This window comes from Gadus macrocephalus, chromosome 11, assembly GCF_031168955.1.
Source record: "Gadus macrocephalus chromosome 11, ASM3116895v1".
Classification (NCBI taxonomy): domain Eukaryota; kingdom Metazoa; phylum Chordata; class Actinopteri; order Gadiformes; family Gadidae; genus Gadus; species Gadus macrocephalus.
The window spans coordinates 23,934,200-23,957,779 of record NC_082392.1 but is presented as its reverse complement, the minus strand read 5'-3'; the positions used below and the strand labels follow the sequence as shown (position 1 = coordinate 23,957,779).

The window sequence follows — 23,580 nt, the reverse complement described above, 5'->3', positions numbered from 1 at the left end:
GTGGCACAGGCAGAGGAGGGTCAAGGTGACCCTGCAGTGTCTTGTCTCTCTGGCTCCATGGAGAAGGAGAGCGTATCTGGAGGCAGGCGTGCCCATGGGCGCAATCCCGGCACGCCGGGAGTTGGTGACAACCGACGCCTGCCTCTCGGGATGGGGCGCAGTGTGGCAGGGCAGGACTGCGCAGGGACGGTGGTCTGGCCGGGACGTGGCACAACACATCAATGTGCTGGAACTCCGGGCTGTGCAGCTGGCATTAGCCAGCTTTCTGCCCCATTTGGCAGGCCGGCATGTCCTGGTCCGGTCGGACAACATGGCCACGGTTTCGCAGGTGAACCACCAGGGGGGCACCAGGTCAGCACGGCTACTCCGGGTATCCCAGAGCCTGTGGACTTGGGCTTCTCCCCGTCTGGCCAGCCTACGGGCAGTCTATTTGCCGGGGGCCCAGAATCGGGCGGCAGACTTCCTCTCCCGACGGAAGCCTCCACCGGGGGAATGGCGGCTTCACCCCGAGGTGGTGGAGTCAATGTGGGGCCTCTTTGGCAGGGCAGAGGTGGACCTCTTTGCCTCGGAGGAGTCGGCGCATTGCCCCCTCTGGTTCTCCTGGGCAGAAGCGTCCAGCCCTTTGCCTCTGGTTCTGCCGACACTCCAGAGGGTCCTTTTGCAGGGCCACCGGCTCCTTCTGGTGGCCCCCTTTTGGCCGGGGAGGCTCTGGTATCCACTGCTGCTCAGGCTCTGCTGCAGCTCGCCATGGCGCCTCCCCGACAGGAGGGATCTCCTGTCCCAGCTGGGGGGTCAGATCTGGCATCCCGACCCCTCTCGCCTACAGCTCTGGGCTTGGCCACTGCAGGGCCCGACCCACTGCTGAGGGAGTGCACTGCGGCTGTCAGGGGTACGGTCATGAGTGCCAGGGCACCATCGACCAGGTTGCAGTACGGAAACAGGTGGAAGCTGTTCTCCAACTGGTGTGCGGCTAGGGCCGTGGATCCAGTGCACTGCGCTGTGACCACGGTGCTGGAATTTCTGCAGTCCCTCCTGGATAGTGGCCGGTCGCACTCTACCTTGAGGGTCTATGTCGCTGCCATCTCCTCCCTACATGATAGGGTTGACAGCGCCACGGTAGGGCGCCACAGATTAGTGTCCCTCTTTCTAAGAGGGGCTTTGAGGCTGCGTCCCCCTACAGCCATGCGGTCTCCAGCATGGGACCTGCCGCTGGTGCTGGAAGCCTTGTCATCTCCTCCCTTCGAGCCTTTGGGTCAAGGGGGTTTGAAGTGGCTGTCTATGAAGGCTGCCTTTTTACTCGCCATAACATCTGCCAAGCGGGTCGGGGAGTTACATGCCCTATCAGTGAGTGATACATGCCTGAGGTGGAACTCTGATGGCTCGGGTGTCACTCTATGGCCGAACGTTGCGTTCCTGCCAAAGACCCTGCCACGCAATCACCTTAACCAGCCCATCCATTTAGCACGCTTTGACCCCCCTTCTGGGGAGGGTGGGTCTGAGCTGCTGTGCCCGGTGCGGGCCCTTAGGGCTTATATTTCTGCTACCGCCGGTATTCGCCAGTCGGAGCAGCTTTTTGTTTGCCATGGTGGCCTTAACAGGGGCCGTGCTTTAACAAAGCAGAGGCTGTCCCACTGGATTGTGGAGATCATAACACACGCCTATGGGGCCAGTGGCCGCCCCCCGCCATCCAGGGTGAGGTGTCACTCAACTAGGAGCGTCTCCACATCATGGGCTGCCCTGAGAGGGGTGCCCCTGGGGACCATCTGTGCCGCGGCGTCATGGGCGTCGCCTAGCACATTCTCCAGGTTCTACCGGGTCAACGTTGCCACTCCCCATTCAATGGGCGTGGCCCTAATGCCAAGCTCTGCTTTCTCTGATCAGTAGGTGAGCACCTTGACTCTTCGTGACGTTGTTGGTATTGGCCATCCAGTGCTTAATGCACCGCCTCTGGCGGTCAGTAAGGATGAAATAGAACGCAGAGTTACGTATGTAACTCCGGTTCTATGAATCCTGGATGACCGCCAGAGTTACAGGTCACTCAGAAGTCTCGTGGTTCGCGAGAAGATTCTGGGAACAGATCCTCTGTCGACACCGGGCTGTATAGCCAATCCGGTGTCACGAGGGTCACATGTGACCTTGTTGGTATAGGTACTCGAACTGCGCATGCGCGAGACGGATAAATCCAGTGCTTAATGCACCGCCTCTGGCGGTCATCCAGGATTCATAGAACCGGAGTTACATACGTAACTCTGCGTTTCCGCACACCAGCGAATCTGAAATCAAACGTGTCGAACCCTTTTGGCACTTATAAGGAGGGGAAAAATTGACAAAAGCTTCGCTATTTTTTAAATTGTGTAGGACAGCGATCAAGTCTATAAATAATGAAATAAATGTGTCTTCCATTTTTCCCCCATGCCATAAAGAAATAAATATAAAACCCTAAGATTCCATGGTCCCCATAGCCTACATGTATTTGAAAGTATGCAACGTCTCTTTTATAGAAGGATTATTTTAATTGATAGAAAATGAATGTGTGAACGTTAAACGGACATAAACTATCAGATTGATATTTTATCAAATCGCACCGGATGTTAGAACATTGAATCGAAACGCATCGTTCCATATTAAAATGTATCGTCCCTGAATCGTAGCACATGTATCTAGATACGTATCGGATCGATCTATAAAGGAGAAATGCTCACCCCTACTATCTATCATTCACATTCGTCCTTTGACGACTGGCATTCTCACATTGGATGACAGACATTTAAAGTCGAAAATCTTTCTTTGGGTTAAGTTACGTAGGCTACTGTGGTTTTAGATGGACAAACGGTAGACAGATAATACATATTAAAACCAAGGCGAGCAGCGATGTTGGAGCAACATTTCTTCAAATGAAAACATGTCAGCAAGATTACATAGACCGTAGATTAATAACCTTGACGTTGACTCCGTCAGTCTGACTCCTCGTTGGGGAACACTGTGGTGTTGTATAATGTTAGTTGCATAAACGGGCTGTGTTGCATTCAAGAGCGATACGTGTTGCTGCCGGTGTTACACACTAGTTCCCAAACTGTCCGGAGAAGAACACCCTGGCGTGACAGAACGCCCTGGCGTGACGGAAGTACTGTGGCTGGACGGAAGTTATCTCCGATTATTTTCTATAGACAAATAAACGTATTTATCGCCGGAAGTTACCTCGGATTATTTTCTATAGACAAATAAACGTATTTATCGCTTGAATAACAAAGAAATAAAAAAATATTTCGACACGTTAGTAACCATTTTTATAGCTTAGAAAAGGTTTTTTAACGTTATTTATACAAATACCTCAGGATTCTTTGCGTTATTGAACTTATTAGACCAAAACATTTAAATAATAAAACATTATACATGTCAGTAACCATTTTTATAGCTTTGCTTATAACGTATATTTTTTTAACGTTATTTAGACGAATAAATTAGTGCTGTGTGTAGACATTTATTGAATGGAATTGAGTGTATTATACACTTTACTCATTAAGTAATTTACCATTAGAATTAAGTAATTGATTTAATATGTCTAATAGAATCAAATTAAATTTTTGGTCAAGTATATCATCATAATTTGATATAAAGATACATTGAAGAATGACCACACCAAAGTTTCCTCACAATTTATTCAACAAATAATATACAGAATCTTAAAGATATAGGTTCTTCATGCTACCATCAGCTCCAACTCACTGTCAAAAGAATCAAACAGTCAAGTCAATATTAAGCCTATACAATATATTATTTGTATTCTGTCACTGGAAACGTCATTCACTTCTCTTTTTCGCTTCAGTCTGAAGACTGGTTGAAGTAGTCCAACCGCCATTTGTTTGGCGGTTGGACGACTAGAATAACAGAGATTAGTATCGTAAAGATGGGCAAGAAAATTAAAGTTACTATCAATATATTTAAATACTACCCATAACCTGATATTGCGAAGCTTATCTTCTAATTAAATGTATCCATCTTTCAAAGTGAACTGGTTTTGTGTGGAATGGGTCTTTGTGTAGGCATGAATGCTTTGGTTTAAGATAAATGCACAATAGGATAAAAACACTATAGGGGACCTATTTATTATTATTTTCTATTTTTTATAATAATTCAAAGAAAATGTATACGTTGATCACTATTGAATTACAGTAACATTTCACAGTTGGTTGTGGTATTCGTTATGGTCATAAGATTGCATGACTTATAATAGTAATAGCCTTGTTTTTATACAGGCTAGGTTTTAGTAGCCTATTAGATATTCCCCAGGAGAAACAGACACTTTTCTGCTCCGGTGGCCAGTTTTGCTAAATTGTGTTGCTGTAGCATCACATTGGTGATTAGGGATGACACTAAATGACACTAATTTTTCTAAAAGGGCGCAATATTATTGTATTCGAATTTAGCGAAAAGTAAATAAACTACGGCAAGACTTTAACATGAATATTACTCAATATATTAAGCATATTGACAGTCACACTTACTTCCATGGTTCATCTTCGGTTTCCGATTTTCCGTCGCGCCTGGGTTGTTGTCACGCCAGGGTGTTGTTCTCCGGGGCTAAATAACGTTAAAAAACCTTGTCCAAGCTATAAAAATGGTTACTAACGTGTCGAAATATTTTTTTATTTCGACAGTAGATTGTTTTAACACCACCTACTTACATATTTAAACAAATCAATCCATGCAAAATATAGCCTATCATTACCAATGTTTGTAATAACGCCATTTAAAATAACGGCGTTACGCCGTTATTTTTTCAGTAACGGGGTAATCTAACTAATTAATGTTTCCGTCGTCACAACACCGTTACCGTTACGGAACGTTAAATGCGGTGCATTACTATGAATTGATTGAATACAATTAAGTATCCAAACACACCCCTGGCTCCACACACAAACTAGATATAGATATATTTTTTAACAACACTGCTTTTAAAGGTCCCATGACATGCTATTTTATGTATTCTTTAATATAGGTATTAGTGGGCAACTAACACAGTATTCAAAGACGTTCCCTAAATTCAGCCGTGGTGCAGAGTTACAGCCACTCCGAGCCAGTCGCACATTGAGCTTCCCCCAAATGCGCTGTTTCGGTGGGCGTGTCAAGGAGGAGGGTGGGGGTGTGGCCCTGAGCAGCTTGCAGCCACCACCATGCGCTCTGTTTACAGTGGATGTATCGCAATGGCGAGGCGCACACCCTTTAGCCGTGTTCTGTAAATATTCTAGAACACACGGGAGTCCTGGAGCTCTATATCTAAATATTATCATATAGCCTACACAGATATCTATATCATATAATATATATTATCACGGCCAAAAGCTGTGTGAGCCGATATTATGAATCTCAAACGACCGCGTTGGGTTCTCGGACGTTCCTGGTTCTTCAACGTCCACATCAATGTGAATACACACACTGTAACGCAAGTGTTTCTTGTTGGTTCTTTGACTTGTCTTGTATTTCCACAACGAGACTGTCGTGGGGGTTATCTGAGCCGTGGTTGAGAAGGAATTGGGGGAAAGGAACTTTGGTTTGACTCGCTGAAGTACATGAACTGCGACATGCCGCCGGTTGCCTCGAGGCACCATCGGCCGGCAGCGGGCAGCCGGCAGCGCGCGGTTCAGTCGACTTCAGGTTGATGTGAAAGTGGAAGAACCAGAGACGTCGCAGAACCCGACAAAGTCGTTTGTGATTCATAATATCGTCTGGAGTCGCACACAATATGTTATATGATATAGATATCTATGTATTATATGATATTATTTAGATATAGAGCTCCAGGACTGTAACGCAAGTGTTGTACACTTCCTTGTTATTTGGATAACCGTTCTGCTGTTGGTGTGATGGCGCATAACACGAATGAATGAATTGGGGGGAAGGAACTTTGGCTTTGACTCCCTCAAGAACATGAACCACGACATGGAGGAGAAAGGGATTGTTGGCGGCGAATGTCTCCCGCTTGAGCCCCGCTGAGGGACCACCGCCGGAGGCGGAGGTGCATAAGCGCTGCCCGGCAAAGATCCCTTTCTCCTCCTTCTCGTGGTTCATGGTCTTGAGGGAGTCAAAGCCAAAGTTCCTTCCCCCCAATTCATTCTCAACCTTGGCTGAGATAACCCCCAATACGAGTCTCGTTGTAGAGACGAGAGTCCGATGTGATGCGCCATCACACCAACAGCAGAACGGTTATCCAAATAACAAGGAAGTGTACAACACTTGCGTTACAGTCCTGGAGCTCTATATCTAAATAATATCATATAATACATAGATATCTATATCATATAACATATTGTGTGCGCCTCCAGACGATATTATGAATCACAAACGACTTTGTCGGGTTCTGCGACGTCTCTGGTTCTTCCACTTTCACATCAACCTGAAGTCGACTGAACCGCGCGCTGCCTGCTGCCTGCTGCCGGCTGCCCGCTGCCGGGCGATGGTGCCTCGCGGCAACCGGCGGCATGTCGCAGTTCATGTACTTCAGCGAGTCAAACCAAAGTTCCTTTCCCCCAATTCCTTCTCAACCATGGCTCAGATAACCCCCACGACAGTCTCGTTGTGGAAATACAAGACACGTCAAAGAACCGACAAGAAACACTTGCGTTACAGTGTGTGTATTCACACACACACACATGTGGCGCTCGCACGGTCGAGTCTCATTGGCGGGCCAACGTCTCTGGGCGGGCCAGGCAGAGTAAGGGGAGGAGCTGAGATTCCTCATGACGTCATGAGCACAGATTTCCAAATCAGCGCGCTTGAGCCTCCGTTTTTTCAAAGGCGAGCAGAACAGCTAGTGCTCGTTTTACACCAAACGCAAGTTTTAGCCACTGGGGGACCATAGGCAGGCTAGGGGAACTCATATTTATGTTAGAAAACCTCATAAATTGAGATTTTCATGTCATGGGACCTTTAATGCTGTGGGGTATTCCACGAACTAACAAACACAGAGTTAACGCTGAACTCTAGATTGATTGACCCTGTGCCAACTAAACCAGAGTTGTCGATTCCACCGCACGGGTCATGCATTAGTTCAATCAACTCGGGGTTGGTTAACACAGGGCTGGCGCGTCCACGCCAAACCTATAAAGACGATATGTATGGATCATGGAAACCCTGATCGAAATGGCGAAACGGGCCGCTTATTTCAATGAAATGGAACTCCAGGTTCTCCTGGAGAGTTATGACGAGGAGAAGGACATTATCACAAGAAAAGGGAACGCTAAAGCCTCTGCAACCCGGAAAACCAAAGCCTGGCAGCGGATCGCTGACCGCATAAGCATGATCCTTAATATTTGAGTGATGAATCTATGAATATCCCAGTTCAGCATTCTTAACGTTCCTACCCAGGGACGGCTGGTATAAATGGGCTAACAGGGCTAAGCCCTCCCTACCTTTTACAGTAAAAATGAAAAAATATTATTAAAATCCTCAGAACATATTGTTTTATATTTTGGTAGAACCTAAAGCAGCAACAGCACCAAAAAGTGACAGAAAAACACAGGATATATGATATATCTTGTTTTTTTTGCTGTGAATGGGCTAAATGTATTCAGCCCAAGCGGAGTAGCGTAAGCTTCCATTCAATTTAGATTGACAGGTATCGAGACACGCCTCCCTCATATGCTTCCCATTTGGGCTAAAGTCATTCAGCCCAAGCACAGTAGCGTAAGAGGCCATTTCATTGTGATTGGCAGGTGTCGTGACACGCCCCCATTTGGGCTAATTTCATTTAGCCCAAGCACTGTAGCGTAAGCTTCCATTGACGTTTGATTGACAGGTGCCCTGACACGCCCCCTTCATATGCTTCCCATTTGGGCTAATTAAGTTTAAGCACAGTAGCTACAGTACAGTGACCTTCGACCAATCACAGCACAGTAGCGCAAGTGCAGTATGACGTATGTGTAGTATGTGTTTTTGAACGTTTCTATCATAATTTATTTATTTAAATAAATGAATAAACTTTAAATGTATCCATGAAATTTAGTTTTTTCTGTCAGACAAATTAATTAAATGCTGACTCATCTATATAACATTTTATCATTACGCAGTGCATTACGGAACGCACTGCTTTTACTGTCCGGAGTGCGGTCAGAATATGGCCGGTAATTGTGAATTTGTATGCGGGTCAACAACGTTTCGTATCGAAACATTAAAAAAGCATAATATCTAAATAATCCAACATGACATGACAAGTGTGTAGAGAAAGTGGCCCCTCTCCCAGCTGCATTTCAGCGACAGGCAGTAACAATAAGGTTCTCTAAAATTATCGGAAATGATCAAATTTAATGTTGCATACAACATTGCCAAAGAGGAGTTGCCATTCACCAATTTTAAATCCGAAATTATTCTCATGAAGAAAAATGGATTAAACGTCAACCCGACGTATAGCAATGAGATGGCATGTTCACAATTCATTGTGGTGATAGGCGACACCTTAAAGGACCCATGACATGAAAATCTCACTTTATGAGGTTTTCTAACATAAATATGAGTTCCCCTAGCCTGCCTATGGTCCCCCAGTGGCTAAAACTTGCGTTTGGTGTAAAACGAGCACTAGCTGTTCTGCTCGCCTTTGAAAAAACGGAGGCTCAAGTGCGCTGATTTGGAATGTCTGTGTTTAGGACGTCATCAAGCATGATGACGTCCTAAACGTCATCATGCTCCTCCCCTTACTCTGCCTGGCCCGCCCAGAGACGTTGGCCCGCCAATGAGACTCGACCGTGCGAGCGCCACATGTGTGTGTGTGAATACACACACTGTAACGCAAGTGTTTCTTGTCGGTTCTTTGACGTGTCTTGTATTTCCACAACGAGACTGTGGGGGTTATCTGAGCCATGGTTGAGAAGGAATTGGGGGAAAGGAACTTTGGCTTTGACTCGCTGAAGTACATGAACTACGACATGCCGCCGGTTGCCGCGAGGCACCATCGCCCGGCAGCCGGCAGCCGGCAGCGGGCAGCCGGCAGCAGGCAGCGCGCGGTTCAGTCGACTTCAGGTTGATGTGAAAGTGGAAGAACCAGAGACGTCGCAGAACCCGACAAAGTCGTTTGTGATTCATAATATCGTCTGGAGGCGCACACAGCTTTTTGCCGTGATAATATGTATATTCTATGATATAGATATCTATGTATTATATGATATTATTTACATATAGAGCTCCAGGACTGTAACGCAAGTGTTGTACACTTCCTAGTTATTTGGATAACCGTTCTGCTTTTGGTGTTATGGCGCATAACACGTCGGACTCTCGTCTCTGGTATTTCACAACGAGACTCGTATTGGGGGTTATCTCAGCCAAGGTTGAGAATGAATTGAGAATGAAAGGGATCGGCAACGATCCCTTTCTCCTCCTTGTCGCGGTTCAGTCTACTTCACATTGATGTGGACGTTGAAGAACCAGGAACGTCGGAGAACCCAACGCAGTCGTTTGAGATTCATAATATCGGCTCACACAGCTTTTGGCCGTGATAATATATATTATATGATATAGATATCAATGTAGGCTATATGATTTAGATATAGAGCTCCAGGACTCCCGTGTGTTCTAGAATATTTACAGAACACGGCTAAAGGCTGTGTGCGCCTCGCCATTGCGATACATCCACTGTGAACAGAGCGCATGGTACCGTGGCTGCAAGCTGCTCAGGGCCACACCCCCACCCTCCTCCTTGACCCGCCTCGCTCCTCCTCATTTGCATTATAGCTACAGACACCAAAACAGCGCATTTGGGGGAAGCTCAATGTGTGACTGGCTCGGAGTAGCTGTAACTCTGCACCACGGCTGAATTTCGGGAACGTCTTTGAATACATAGTTTTCAGTCACGTGACTCACGCTGCCTCCTGGAGGGCAAAAAAACGGTTCCAAGATGGCGGTTAACACTGGAAATGCTGGAGAACAACAACGCAAACCTGTCAATTTCCAAACGGTTTCAAGCCACGAATATTTAAATCATCTCTCCAAAGAACAAAATGCCAGGTATATGTTTAAACTGCAAGTTTTGGGCACTTGCGACCCATACACTGCACCCGCCGCCGTATTTCAGCTGTTAAAAACAGCCAAGTCCCTGCCAGACCTCCAATTCGGAGATGTTTACCTTTATCTTGTGGAGAATCCCTCCCCTTACACAGCCGCCAGGATGAGAGCATACAAAAGTACGGACAGTTATATGTATTTTCAATCTGGATGGGTCAATAATGCTGCCGTTTGGGAGGTGAAGGACAAGAATTTTTTCATTGTCAAAGCGAAGGTGAGTGTTAATTAGCGTTATCTAACTTTGATCTGGGTTGTTAGGCCTAAAAAAAAAAAAATTTTGGTTACGGTTTCCGACCGACCCTGTCAATTTATGCGCGACCCAAATTATTTTATGAGCTTTATAAAAAAAAATATAGATATTTTTTTTTTTCTTTTTTTGATGCAAACTATAATTACGTTTTGGTACAGCACCTCTTCATTCTGTACAAGGATGAGCGAATTTTCTCGTTTTTAAATGAAAACAACCTACCTATCATTCGCTGCCGCTGGAAAAAATAAAATAAAAAAATAAAATAAATTCCCTACCTACCCATGACCTCAACTGACAACCAACAGGAACCAAACTTTTTTTTTTTTTAGGCCTTAGTGTCAGTTCACTTTTTCAGTCAGCATTCTAGGGCAGTAGTGACAATGCATGAATATTTTGGTTAGGTTGACGCAGTCCCTTATAACATAAATATAATCAAAACGTTCTCCCTCCCAAATGTCAGGTAAACCATTCCTACAGGTTAAATGACTCCCAGTTGACAGCTTGGGTTGCTGTGGAGAAAGAGGGATTGGTGCGATTTGTCCACTGCACATGTATGGCCGGTTTAGGGGAAGTGTGTTCACATGTAGGTGCCATACATGGACATATTAAAGGATGGACCACAGACCGAAAATGGCCGCCCATTCATTCCTATGGAAACTGCTCAGTGGCGCAGGGCATCATACAGGAGCGATTTGCTTCCACGTTATGTGGCCAAGACACGTGACCTAGTCCGTGACGTACCGGATGCAGAGATCTTCTTCTTCTTCTAGTTTAGTGGAGGATCATAGTTCTTCCCCATTTACCGCCACCTACTGGACTACTACACAGGAGTTTGTGACAAGGACGTTGGCAAATGATACTTTAAATCATAAAAATAAATTCAAAGAAAAAACCAAACAAACGAAACAAAATAAACAAAATAAAACAAACTAACAAAATAAATTAATAAAAAAAAAATATATATATATATATATATACTTAAGGTTAAATTCATCTAATTAGGTTAGTATCTTTTAGCTAATTTATCAGCAATTTCATTGCCATATATTCCATGGTGGGCTGGAATCCAACATAACTTAATAACTAAACCAAGGCTTATAATATTTAAAAGAAGATGCTTTACCTCTATCACCAAATCTTCACGTATTGAATTATCTGTTATAAAACTTAGTATCTACAACCCATCTAAGAGCGGTTATTATTGTGGCCATCTCGATTGAGTATACTGATAAAGTCACCCACTCTATATCCATATCCTTTTTCAAATTCTGGAATATATATGCCAATACCACATTGTCACCAACTTAGTATCTACAACCCATCTAAGAGCGGTTATTATTGTGGCCATCTCGATTGAGTATACTGATAAAGTCACCCACTCTATATCCATATCCTTTTTCAAATTCTGGAATATATATGCCAATACCACATTGACACCATTCTATGATAGCTGATAATAACCAAGGTACACACTGTAATACTATAATCAAGAGGACATACAGGCAGTTCAAATAAAAAGAGATAGAACTTTATTGATCTGGAAACTTCATAAATATGTAAGATTGCTCCATATAATACCATAGTAACATAGTAAACGTATGTAGGCCTAAAAAATTCAGTTCAATGTTATTGCTTAAGAAACAGAAACTTCCAACTAACTATTTACGAAAAATGCAATCAATAATTTATATAAAAGTAAATGTTTACATATCGACCAGCAACGAAGTTGGAGCAGCCTACCCAAATAATGAATTGTAATACACCAACATTGTCAACTGTCATACATAGCTAACCATAACCCTGTCATATATAGCTAAACAAGCAAATGAAAATGTAATACCTACCAACGCAACTGAAATGTTAATATTAGACAATTAACAATATTATGAAAATGACGTAGGTCTCCCATAATCATTCAGGTAATCAATACGTCCGTGCCTGTTACAGCTATTTCAATGATATGTGTGTTATATATCCGTGTTCAACGCCATTCATGTTAAGTAAAAGGACAAATCTCAGACTTTGGAAGTTAATGGAGTTAATGGAAGTTAATTCGGAATTTAATTTAATTCGGAAGTTAATGGAGCCGTGCACTTCAAAATAGGTCCATAGCAAGGAGCCGTTTGTTTCAGTACGGCTCCTTTCAGCTGCCCACCCAACATAGACTGCTAATAAAACACTTGAGGAGGCGTTTTGAAAAGAAAAAACTTAAATTTTTTTAGAACAGGGTAGAATTATAATTATGAGCCTTTGATTGACATCCAGACATTTTTTGCGGAGACACAATCCTGTTCCCCACTTGTATTGGAGTGGACGGCGATATCTACTTCTGGGCCACATGAAATGACGGACCCCCGTCCACTGCCAGCTTAAACAGCTGCAATACCAGGCTTGGCCTCTGAGCACTGGTGGATTGCGGAAGTAAGCCCCTATCCTGGGGGCCTGGTGCCATACTCTACGCCAGTGGTTTTCAAACTGTGGGCCGCGCCCCCCCTGGGGGGCGCCAGAGTTCTTCAGGGGGGGCGCGACGTGAGAAAAAAATAAACCCGAAAAAAACCTGATATCATTTAAAATTTCTTCAGAATCACAGTTTTAGTTTCATACCGCTTCGTTTGCAGCTGTTTTCATTGAAGACGTCAGCCCATTCTGATACACCTACTTCTAGACATCGTATTCGTAACCAGGGGCGGAGTGGGGCACTAATAGCCACCGGGAGAATCTTCCCCCGGTCCGGCCCCACCCCCCTGCAACACCGTTTATTTATATATTTTTTCAGTAATAAAAAAAAAAATTGGTAAAAATGAATGATATAATTATAATTAAGAATTTACCTATGGGTAAAATAGGTCACAGTTCTGCTCTGTGCGGAAGAGAATTGGCGCTCCGAGAATTGGCGCACTTCCCAGTAACCATAGCAACGCCGGTAAACAAAAGCACTCCGGATGGCCGTAGTGCTCCCCGCACTACAGCCATCCGGAGGCGCAGAGCTTTTGGCCGTGATATTATCTATACAATTATATTATACTATTATATAATATAGAACGTTATAAGACGCTGTCACCTAGTGTGAGAGGAGAGTTGACGGAGTGACCTAGTTTCAAAGTTTATACCATTTATGCTCGGTAATACCGGTGTAACGTGTTGACACGACTAGACGACTACTACTACATGTTCCAAATCTGTTAACGTATTCTCCATCCATTAAAAGAGAAAGATCAGTTAAGTCATTAATTCGTCTGAAATATACCAGCCAGCACATACACATTTGACTAGCAGCTTGTGCTAGCTCCCGCCTAGCAATAACGTCAATGGTGGAGCTCTGGCTAATTCACCTGCACAACTCTTTAATGCCTGATTTCAGCACTTAGATGCATCCCCCTCCAGCATCCGCTTCTTCTTTATTCTGGCCTTTTCAGCCCCTCCTTTCTCTTTTCTCTTCTTGCCTTCCATGAGTGCCACAACAAGCAAAAGCAAGCAACCACGAACTTGCTCGCCTTCTCTGTCTGACGCGTCTTTAGGGCTATCCCCCTACATTTCCGAAAATGGACTTGACCTGCAAGCTGTTTATTGGATAAACGCATTTCCCAATCCCAGGAGTCTTTGCTCCATTACGTCAATTCAAGAACAAACATATTAAAGTAAACTGTAGTTCGTATTATTTATTCATGGCCATGAAAGTTCTGTAACGCTTGAATAATGAAGAATAATGAAAAAAAAAATAATATAAAAAAAAAAACATGAATGAGACATAGAGAGTAAGCAAGTGGTATAAATATTGGTTGGATGTTCTTGAGACATATATTGTTTATTTCGGGGATTTTCACGGCGTCTTGGCGGAGAATAAATTATGCTCAGGGCCGGCTTGCAGACGCCTCGCGGCCGCTCACAACTGTGGGCCGGTCCAACTGACTTCGCAGGCCGCTACACAATTGTGGGCCGGTCCACCTGAACTCGCTGGCTGGCCGGCCGGCCGACTGGGAAATCTCCCGATCGTCCCGACGGCCACTCCGCCTCTGTTCGTAACTCATTCCTTTTTCAACCGTTTACCATCGTTCAAACCATTAAACAAATCTACACACTTGTATCTTCAATACTATCGAAACGGAATTTTGATAGCATTTATACTTTTTTCAGAATAACAGTTTTTAGTTTCTTACCGGCATCGTTTTCAGTTGCTTATAATAATTTAGGTCACCATAGCAACGCCGGTAAACAAACCCCGCCGATTAGTCTAATCTCTGGACTGAAAATGCAGATCTGATTCGACTGGCAGTTTACACAGATTAAGATGTTCAAATGTATTTAAAAAAGGTTAAGCTAAAACATGCTTAGATAAAGTTGTTAAATTGTGTTAAGAAATGTGTTTAAAAACGCACAAAGATGTAACGATTAAAAAATATGTTTCAAATGTTTCAAAAATATGTTTCAAATGTTTTAAAATTATGATCAGAGATGTTTAAAATGTGTAAAATAATTCAAATATCTTTCAAAACACAGGCATTTAGAAAAAAAAAATTGGGGGGGCTCAGCTGAAATTTTTTCTCTGAGGGGGGGCTCACTCTCTCACACTTTGAAAACCCCTGCTCTACGCTTTGCTAGCAGCTGTGAACAAACTGAGTGGCACTGCATGCACTGATAAGGCCTGTAGCTGGAACGAGCCTAGTATGGCAGCCATAAAGACAGTAGGGTATGCAGAAGGGAGCCAGATAGGTTTCACAAAGGCCCAGAGAAAGAGATCTGCTGATGGTTGTGGTGACCTCCCCCCGGTCAAGATTCCACCTCCAACCCAAGATGAATGGACAGCACTCTACAGTATGCTACATTCATCAGAAAGCACTGAAAAGCAACCGGTCAAAAGTTCAATTTTGTCTGTTATCCCTGGCCATGCAAAGAGGTATATACCTCGAGCAGTGCAACTGAACATCCCAGCACCCTTAAGCCAGATGTACAAGCCCCAGCACAGGTCACTGTCACACCAAGAACTGCAGGCAAAGAGTGAGGAAGTGTTCACAGGGTTAAGCATAACAGAAGAACAGGTACAATTTTACATCAGTCAGTAAATGTGATTGAAGATAGATATGGATGTCAGGAATGTCTCAGGCAGTAACTATGATAGCTCAAGTGCAGAAAACGTTCTCCTCAGAATTCAATAGTCACTTTTTTTTTAAATATTTTTTGTCAATAAAAGTTAATACATCACTGTTTAGATGTCACATATCACTAACTTGCTACTCTACCTTGCTACCTCAAGTGCCGTGTCATAGAAAATGAGACAAGACCACAGGCAAAATGTGCCATGTGGTTTGACCAGAAGGCAGGAAGGGTGACTGCGTCAAACATCCGAGCAGCCTGCCACACGGACCCAGACAAACCAGCTGTTTCCCTGCTGAAGAAACTGTGCTATCCAGTGGCCTACAAGGACCCAAACAACAACACACCACACTCTCTCAGATATTCATATCCCCTTAACACTGGATAAAAGCAACACACAAAAAAAGTGGAAATCAGGATTTTCAAATAGGGCAAAAGCAACCCCAAAAGTGCTGGTGAGGGAAAGCACGACAAGTGGCAGTAACGTTTTTAATACAGCCATAGTCACTCTTTCACAACATTGTAGGCTTATAAAAAAACACAACACATTAAATCTTCATGCAACTTGTGTGGTCCGCATGTAGATTTAAAATGTTTTTTTATAAGCCCACAATGTTGTGAAAGATGACTACGGCTGTATTAAAAACTTTTCTGCCAATTGTCGTGCTTTCCCTCAACGGCACTTTTGTGATTAACATTTACTTACCTTAACATTTGCTTACCTTATCACCTTGCTGGTAAAACACAAATGATGAAGATAAATAACACATCATTTAGAATGACATTGTGTACATTTTTCTGTTTTAGATGGGGCACTGAACACGAGGGAACGGCAATTGAGGAGTACACCAAAACAATGGAGAGCCACCACACCAACCTCACTGTCAGGAAGGGAGGCCTGGTCATCAACCCTCAATATCCATGGTTAGGGGCATCCCCAGACGGCATATTAACATGTGACTGCCATGAAATGGGTGTGTTGGAAGTAAAGGCACCCAGCAGTCTTGATAATAGCACTTTGGGGGAGAAAAGTAAACAGGACAGCACGTTCTGTCTCAAAGAGGTTGGCGGTAAACTTTTCTTAAAGAGGGACCATCAGTACTTCTATCAGGTGCAGACACAAATTCATCTGACACAAGCAAGCTACTGTGACTTTGCTGTCTGGGGACCGGGGAAAGGAGGGAATGGGGAAATGCACATTGAGAGGATTCTGCCCAATACTGACTTTTTTGAGTCCATGTGTGAAAAGGTTAGCAAATTTGTGAAGAAATGTGTCATCCCAGAGCTTGTAGCAAAGGTGTTCACAGCTCCTATTCTAACATCACATGACAAAAAAACATCTGAAGGCAAGGGCTGTTACTGTGGGGTCCCTGTACTGCACAATGAAGACAGACTTGAGTGTAAGTCAGGAATCTGTAAAAGACAACTCATTCATAGAAGTTGCTTAAAGTTTGACACCACACATTTAAAAACATCAAGTTGGAAATGCAGTGACTGTATACGTGAAATAGCTAAAGAGAAGAGGGATAACAAAAAACAGAACAATCTGAACAAAGTGTAAGTGTTTTATTCAACACAGGTGTGTATAGAAAATATTTAGATAGATGTATATAGACAGATAGATATATAGTACAGTTTTGTATATAGATGTATATAATTACATATATACATACACACAGTACAGTTTTGTATATAGATGTATATAGTTACATATATACATACACACAGTAGTTTTGTATATAGATGTATATAGTTACATATTTACATACACACAGTAAAGTTTTGTATATAGATGTATATAGTTACATATATACATACACACAGTAGTTTTGTATATAGATGTATATAGTAAGTTACATATATACATACACACACAGTACCGTTTTGTATATAGTTATTTACAGGGTTGCCACTCTTTTGTAATGTTACATTTCAAGGATTTTTCAATCACTTTACAAAAACAAATTATTTATTACAATAGGACCAATAATTCATAGAAAAAAATTGTAAAAAGGTAATAAAACACTAAAATATTAAAAGTATGAATTCATTTTTGTCACTGTCCTTATTTCATTGATGGAAATAACAGTGACTTCACTGTTATTAAAGTTTCTTCTCATGTTCAACCCAAAGGAATAATTGAAGGAGACAAATTTGTCAGGGCACAGCACACACAGACTATTTTATCTAGAGGTGTAAGACCTTCAGGATGCTCAGCTTCACACATTTGAATCCCAATTGTACTTTGAAGTATGGTGTACCGATTCCTTGCCTCACCGATAACTCTTTCCACATGTATCCTAACTGATGCAAGTCCTCGTGTGGACTCTAATTCCACTGGACCCAACTGCTTTTTGCCTCTAGTGAAAGCTGGGATCTTAAGCTCAGCATTGTACAGACCAACTGAGTCTGCCACATCAAACCCTCTATCAGCTAGTATGACATCACCTGGGTTGAGGTGATCCAAAAATCCACTTCTTTCAGTCAAGTGTTTGTCTGATGTTCTCCCACCCCATCCTTTTGATATAAAATAAACTGTTCCTTGTGGTGTAATGCCAATTAGATATTTCATGGTATGGTGATGTTTGTATTTTGAGTATGTCTGTGCTCGTGCTCTTAGGTTTCTAGGCCTTTCAATAAAAATTTCAAAGCAGTCAATAATACAAGCACATTTACGAAAAAACCTGTCTAAATATCATAGGCATTGACAACTGAAGCTCCTCTCGATTTGGCCAAAACAAAAGTGGAGCAAGTCTTGCATTCAGCACTTCAATGGTGCTTCTAAATGTTCTGCTGGCAGTGGGAATTGAGATCTTAAACATACAACCAAGCAATGACAGGGGAAGGTTCATTTTCAGCCTCATAAGAGTTAACAGAATTTGTTGGAAGGGAGAGAGGTTTGTACCAGTCTGCAGAAATGAAAACACAAATGTTAAAACTACTTGTAACTTTGAATATGAGGGGATTCCAGTCATTGCCTTCACTTTATCATCATCTTTTTCAAAAGCCAGTTCATCAAATGTTCCTGATTTAATAATTTCTTTCAGTTTACGGTTTTCCTCCCTGAGGTCATTACACTCCCTTTGTAATCTTGCAATGTTTTCCTTGCATGGCTTGTTGTCACACTGTTGTTCATCCACAGCAGGTGGCGCAGGTCCAGCATCTGGTACTGATGACAGGTCAAGGAGGACATCCACTGCATCTTTCTTCTTTTTCTCCTCCACCCTCTTGTTCTTCATTCTGCTGTGCTGCTCATACCTTTCCATGTCTTTCTCCCTTTTCCTCTTCTTGGTGGCTGGAATGTGTGAGAAGATGGATGGAACCCAGTCAGGGGACAACGGGTTGTCACATTTGGCACCTATAATGACACAAGAGGGTTTATGTCCCACATATGCCAACAAGTTATTAGTAACATCAAGAACATTGTGATATCATTCCTTCAGACGTTTTAGTCTTTGTCACTTACTGAAAATTGTATTTAGTTAGTCCAATTTTGTTTTTGTAAATGTTTAAAGTAGGTAGTGGAACACAGTTTTAATTAAAGTCAAATTGTATTCCATGTTTTAGTCATTATGTTCTCAGACAGTTTCATGATACTGTAATGGATTTTGCTAAATGATATTTCTCCTGGCTGTAAGAGAAAAAAAGAAGAGAAATAAGTAACGTTATCCTGAGCTAGCTGTTTAGACTTTAGTCATCTAAGCTACGTGTTTGTTACAGTACTTCATTCATATAACTAACGTTACCATAATAATTTATTCATGAAATAAAATGACGTAAACGAATAATATCATCTGAATTTTCGGAAAATTTACACTGCATGCAAATTGGTAAAACCCTCTCCCCTTCCTACATCTGACTGTTATCTATTCAGACTGAAAATGATCAGCAAGGCCGCTGGAGTTGGGTGCATAGGTCCACTTAAGCGAACCATGTCAGAACGAATACGTAAATATATAATGACTGACAGTACAATAATTAAAATACTGTGTTGACTAACGAGCTTAACCTTACCTTTGATGAAATGTTCGCTACAAAGACGTGTGTACTTGGATGGTTGCCATTGTTTGTTTTCCCCAGGGACGGAGGCACGTCTCAAGGCACATATCCACAACCTCCTCCTCTCTGGGTTTTCTTTCTCAGACGGGATTCTGTAAAAGCACAACCCAGGCTTGTCTCCTCGTCGATTTGTGCAGCCAATTGCACAACAACTATCTGGCATTTTGGTAAAAGTTAAGCCAAAGCTAGCAAAGAAAAGTAGCTGGCGGGCAGCGGACCGGCAGTTGAAATTGTGTCTTTTGCCCTCCAAGTGGGCGTTCCCACAAGGGCGTGACGTCACGTGAAAACTATGTATACTGTGTTAGTTGCCCACTGAGACCTATATTAAAGAATACATAAAATAGCATGTCATGGGACCTTTAAAGCAAAAGACAGCTGCGGACGTCGGAAACGCCACATAGGCCTACATGTCCTTCATGATTGACGGCGACACAGACGTCTTTACCAAAGAGTGTGTGATCGTCTACAGCCGCATTTTGCGCAAAGGGAGACCGGTCAACATTTTAATTGTTTAATACTTTAAGTTTTATTTTGCTTAATGGTTTAGTTCGAAATGTTCAATTTCAGCTCACTGAAGCACTTTAAACACCTTATTTTCTTTTTTTTTTATAATTGTGCTCAAATAAAGACACGCATTTCCCTACACCTTATTCTTGTTTAAAAATCATTCACATTATATGAAAGTTATGAACAGAGATATAAAGGTGACCTCATGGCGTCTGGAGCCCTGTGAAGTTAGCATTCGTTAGCCCACCCACCGAAAATCACCACCAGCCGTCACTGTTCCTACCACATAACCCTTTTCTTCTAAAAAAAGATGTACTCCGATGGCTCCCAAGCGGTCAGCGGATCAAGTAAAAATTAAGTATAAAAACATACAAACTGGTAAGCTTTTAAATAAGCCCTTTTTTTAAGCCAATCATGAAAAGGCTGACAGTACGCAGACTGGATCTTGACCCCGGTGGAGGAGCTGTTAATAGACATCAATTCAGGGCGCCCTGGCATGGAGGGGGTAGGCCTACCTGGAAGTACCTCCTCAGAGAGTCAGGGGCCATGTGAGGGTACCACTGGTTGAATGTAGGTTTTTGTGTTTATCTTGTATTTTAGATTTAGTTTGCCTTCGAAGTAACCAGGGCTTGAAAACGAAATTATTTTTCAATCGTTCCGCTCCGAACGGAACCGGTATATTTAACGTTTTCGTTCTTGCGTTCCACCACCAACATATCGTTCCTGAACCGGTAAAATAACGTTCGTTCTTAACGTTCCGGCAGTGTTATTGTGCATAGTCTATTTTTGTGGTCGATACCTTACAATAGACCTAGTTATTGGTATTTAGGGCTGGCCCGAATGCCATTTTTCACTGCGGTCAAGCCAGCCGACCCATCGAGAACGACAGTCAAGCCAGCCGACCCAGTTTTTTGCTGTACCTGTACTAGCCATTACGGTAATAGCGCCTCAGCGCCTCAGAACTAGTGTTCAAAATAAAAGCACTTGTCTGGTACATACCGAAAGACAGTCATTAAAAGCAAATACTATCAAAGGAAATGTACGGACGTTGTGATATTTACTTTCAAAATAAAAGCCCAGCTAATTGACAAATGTAAGCTTATACCAATAGTTTATTGGAGATTTAAAATGAAACGCCCTGTTATCCCAGACTCATTCCACGTCAGAGTCATAGTTCACGACCCCATAGTGTCTCCCAAACAGTTTCAGGATATTCTGATATTTAGTTTCAAATTAAAAGCCCACTAGATATTGAAATATGAGACATATTACACATTATTTTGGATTACATTTAAAAGGAAACGCCCTGTTATTCCAGACTCATTCCACTTCAGGGTCATAGTTCACGACCCCATAGTGTCTCCCAAACAGTTTCAGGACATTCTGATGTGTAGTTTCAAATTAAAAGCCCACTAGATATTGAAATATGAGACATTTTAGATATGATTTTGGATTATATTGAAAAGGAAACGCCCTGTTATTCCGGACTCATTCCACTTCAGGGTCACAGTTTACGACCCCATAGTGTCACCCAAGAAGTTTCAGGATATTCTGACGTGTAGTTTAAAATTAAAAGCCCACTAGATATTGAAATATGAGACATTAGATATGATTTAGATATGAATTTGGATTAAATTTAAAAGGAAACTCCCTGTTATTCCAGACTCATTCCACTTCAGGGTCACAGTTTAAGAACCCATAGTGTCACCCAAGAAGTTTCAGGATATTCTGATGTGTAGTTTCAAATTAAAAGCCCACTAGATATTGAAATATGTGACATTAGATATGATTTAGATATGAATTTGGATTACATTTAAAAGGAAACGCCCTGTTATTCCAGACTCATTCCACGTCAGGGTCATAGTTCACAACCCCATAGTGATACCAAGAAGTTTCAGGATATTCTGATGAGTAGTTTCAAATTAAAAGCCCACTAGATATTGAAATATGAGACATATTAGATACGATTTTGGATTAAATTTAAAAGGAAACGCCCTGTTATTCCACACTCATTCCACTTCAGGGTCACAGTTTACGACCCTATAGTGTCACCCAAGAAGTTTCAGGATATTCTGATGAGTAGTTTCAAATTAAAAGCCCACTAGATATTGAAATATGAGACATTAGATATGATTTAGATATGAATTTGGATTAAATTTAAAAGGAAACTCCCTGTTATTCCAGACTCATTCCACTTCAGGGTCACAGTTTAAGAACCCATAGTGTCACCCAAGAAGTTTCAGGATATTCTGATGTGTAGTTTCAAATTAAAAGCCCACTAGATATTGAAATATGTGACATTAGATATGATTTAGATATGAATTTGGATTACATTTAAAAGGAAACGCCCTGTTATTCCAGACTCATTCCACGTCAGGGTCATAGTTCACAACCCCATAGTGATACCAAGAAGTTTCAGGATATTCTGATGAGTAGTTTCAAATTAAAAGCCCACTAGATATTGAAATATGAGACATATTAGATAAGATTTTGGATTAAATTTAAAAGGAAACGCCCTGTTATTCCACACTCATTCCACTTCAGGGTCACAGTTTACGACCCTATAGTGTCACCCAAGAAGTTTCAGGATATTCTGAAGAGTAGTTTCAAATTAAAAGCCCACTAGATATTGAAATATGAGACTTATTACATATTTTTTTGGTTTCAATGTAAAAGGGAAACTCCCTGTTATTCCAGACTCATTCCACTTCAGGGTCACAGTTTAAGACCCCATAGTGTCACCCAAGAAGTTTCAGGATATTCTGATGTTTAGTTTCAAATTAAAAGCCCACTAGATATTGAAATATGAGACATTAGATATGATTTAGATATGAATTTGGATTACATTTAATAGGAAACGCCCTGTTATTCCAGACTCATTCCACTTCAGGGTCATAGTTCACAACCCCATAGTGATACCCAAGAAGTTTCAGGATATTCTGGTGTGTAGTTTCAAATTAAATGCCCACTCGATATTGAAATATGAGACTTATTACATTTACATTTAGGGCATTTAGCAGATGCTTTTATCCAAAGCGACTTACATCGGTTAATACACACATTGACACACCGACGGCAGAGTCAACCATGCAAGGCGACAGCCAGCTCGTCAGGAGCAATTAGGGTTAAGTGTCTTGCTCAGGGACACATCAACACTCAGCTAGGAGGAGCTGGGGATCGAACTAGCAACCTTTTCGGTTACAAGTCAACTGCTCTACCTCCTGAGCTATTTGAGACTTATTACATATTTTTTTGGCTTCAATTTAAAAGGAAACGCCCTCTTATTCCAAACTCATTCCACTTCAGGGTCCCAGTTATTACATTATTACATATGATTTTGGATTAAATTTAAAATGAAACGCCCTGTTATTCCAGACTCATTCCACTTGAGGGTAATAGTTCACAACCCCATAGTGTCACCCAAGAAGTTTCAGGATATGCTGATGTGTAATTTCAAATTAAAAGCCCACTAGATATTGAAATATGAGACATATTAAGATATGATTTTGGATTAAATTTAAAAGGAAACGCCCTGTTATTCCACACTCATTCCACTTCAGGGTCATAGTTCACGACCCCATAGTGTCACCCAAGAAGTTTCAGGACATTCTGATGTGTAGATT

The 23,580-nt window shown here is 42.1% G+C and overlaps 2 protein-coding genes across 4 annotated transcripts in view; both read right to left on the bottom strand.

Annotated features, from left to right (window-relative positions):
• Positions 1–23,580, bottom strand: part of nudt12 (nudix (nucleoside diphosphate linked moiety X)-type motif 12) — a 48,549-nt gene that overhangs the window by 10,081 nt on the left and 14,888 nt on the right. The window contains exon 1 of one of the 3 annotated variants that reach the window (XM_060064389.1): positions 2,939–3,075. The exons of 1 other annotated variant lie outside the window; for it this stretch is intronic. The gene's annotated coding sequence lies outside the window, so the exon portion shown is untranslated. One more of the 3 variants, XM_060064390.1, reaches the window with a different exon arrangement.
• On the bottom strand, positions 16,943–19,710 carry LOC132468267 (THAP domain-containing protein 1-like). Its single transcript, XM_060065996.1, has 2 exons — positions 19,406–19,710; positions 16,943–18,749 (listed from the first exon to the last, which is right to left on the bottom strand). Exons 1-2 carry the CDS (start codon positions 19,611–19,613, stop codon positions 18,064–18,066), a joined length of 894 nt encoding a protein of 297 aa, XP_059921979.1. The 5' UTR covers positions 19,614–19,710; the 3' UTR covers positions 16,943–18,063.

Coding starts and splice junctions, on each gene's coding strand:
- LOC132468267 (XM_060065996.1), bottom strand. CDS start 19,613: ATGCCAGATAGTTGTTGTGCAATTGGCTGCACAAATCGACGAGGAGAC. Junction 18,750..19,405: donor TAGCGAACATTTCATCAAAG/GTAAGGTTAAGC, acceptor GTGTCATTATAG/GTGCCAAATGTGACAACCCG.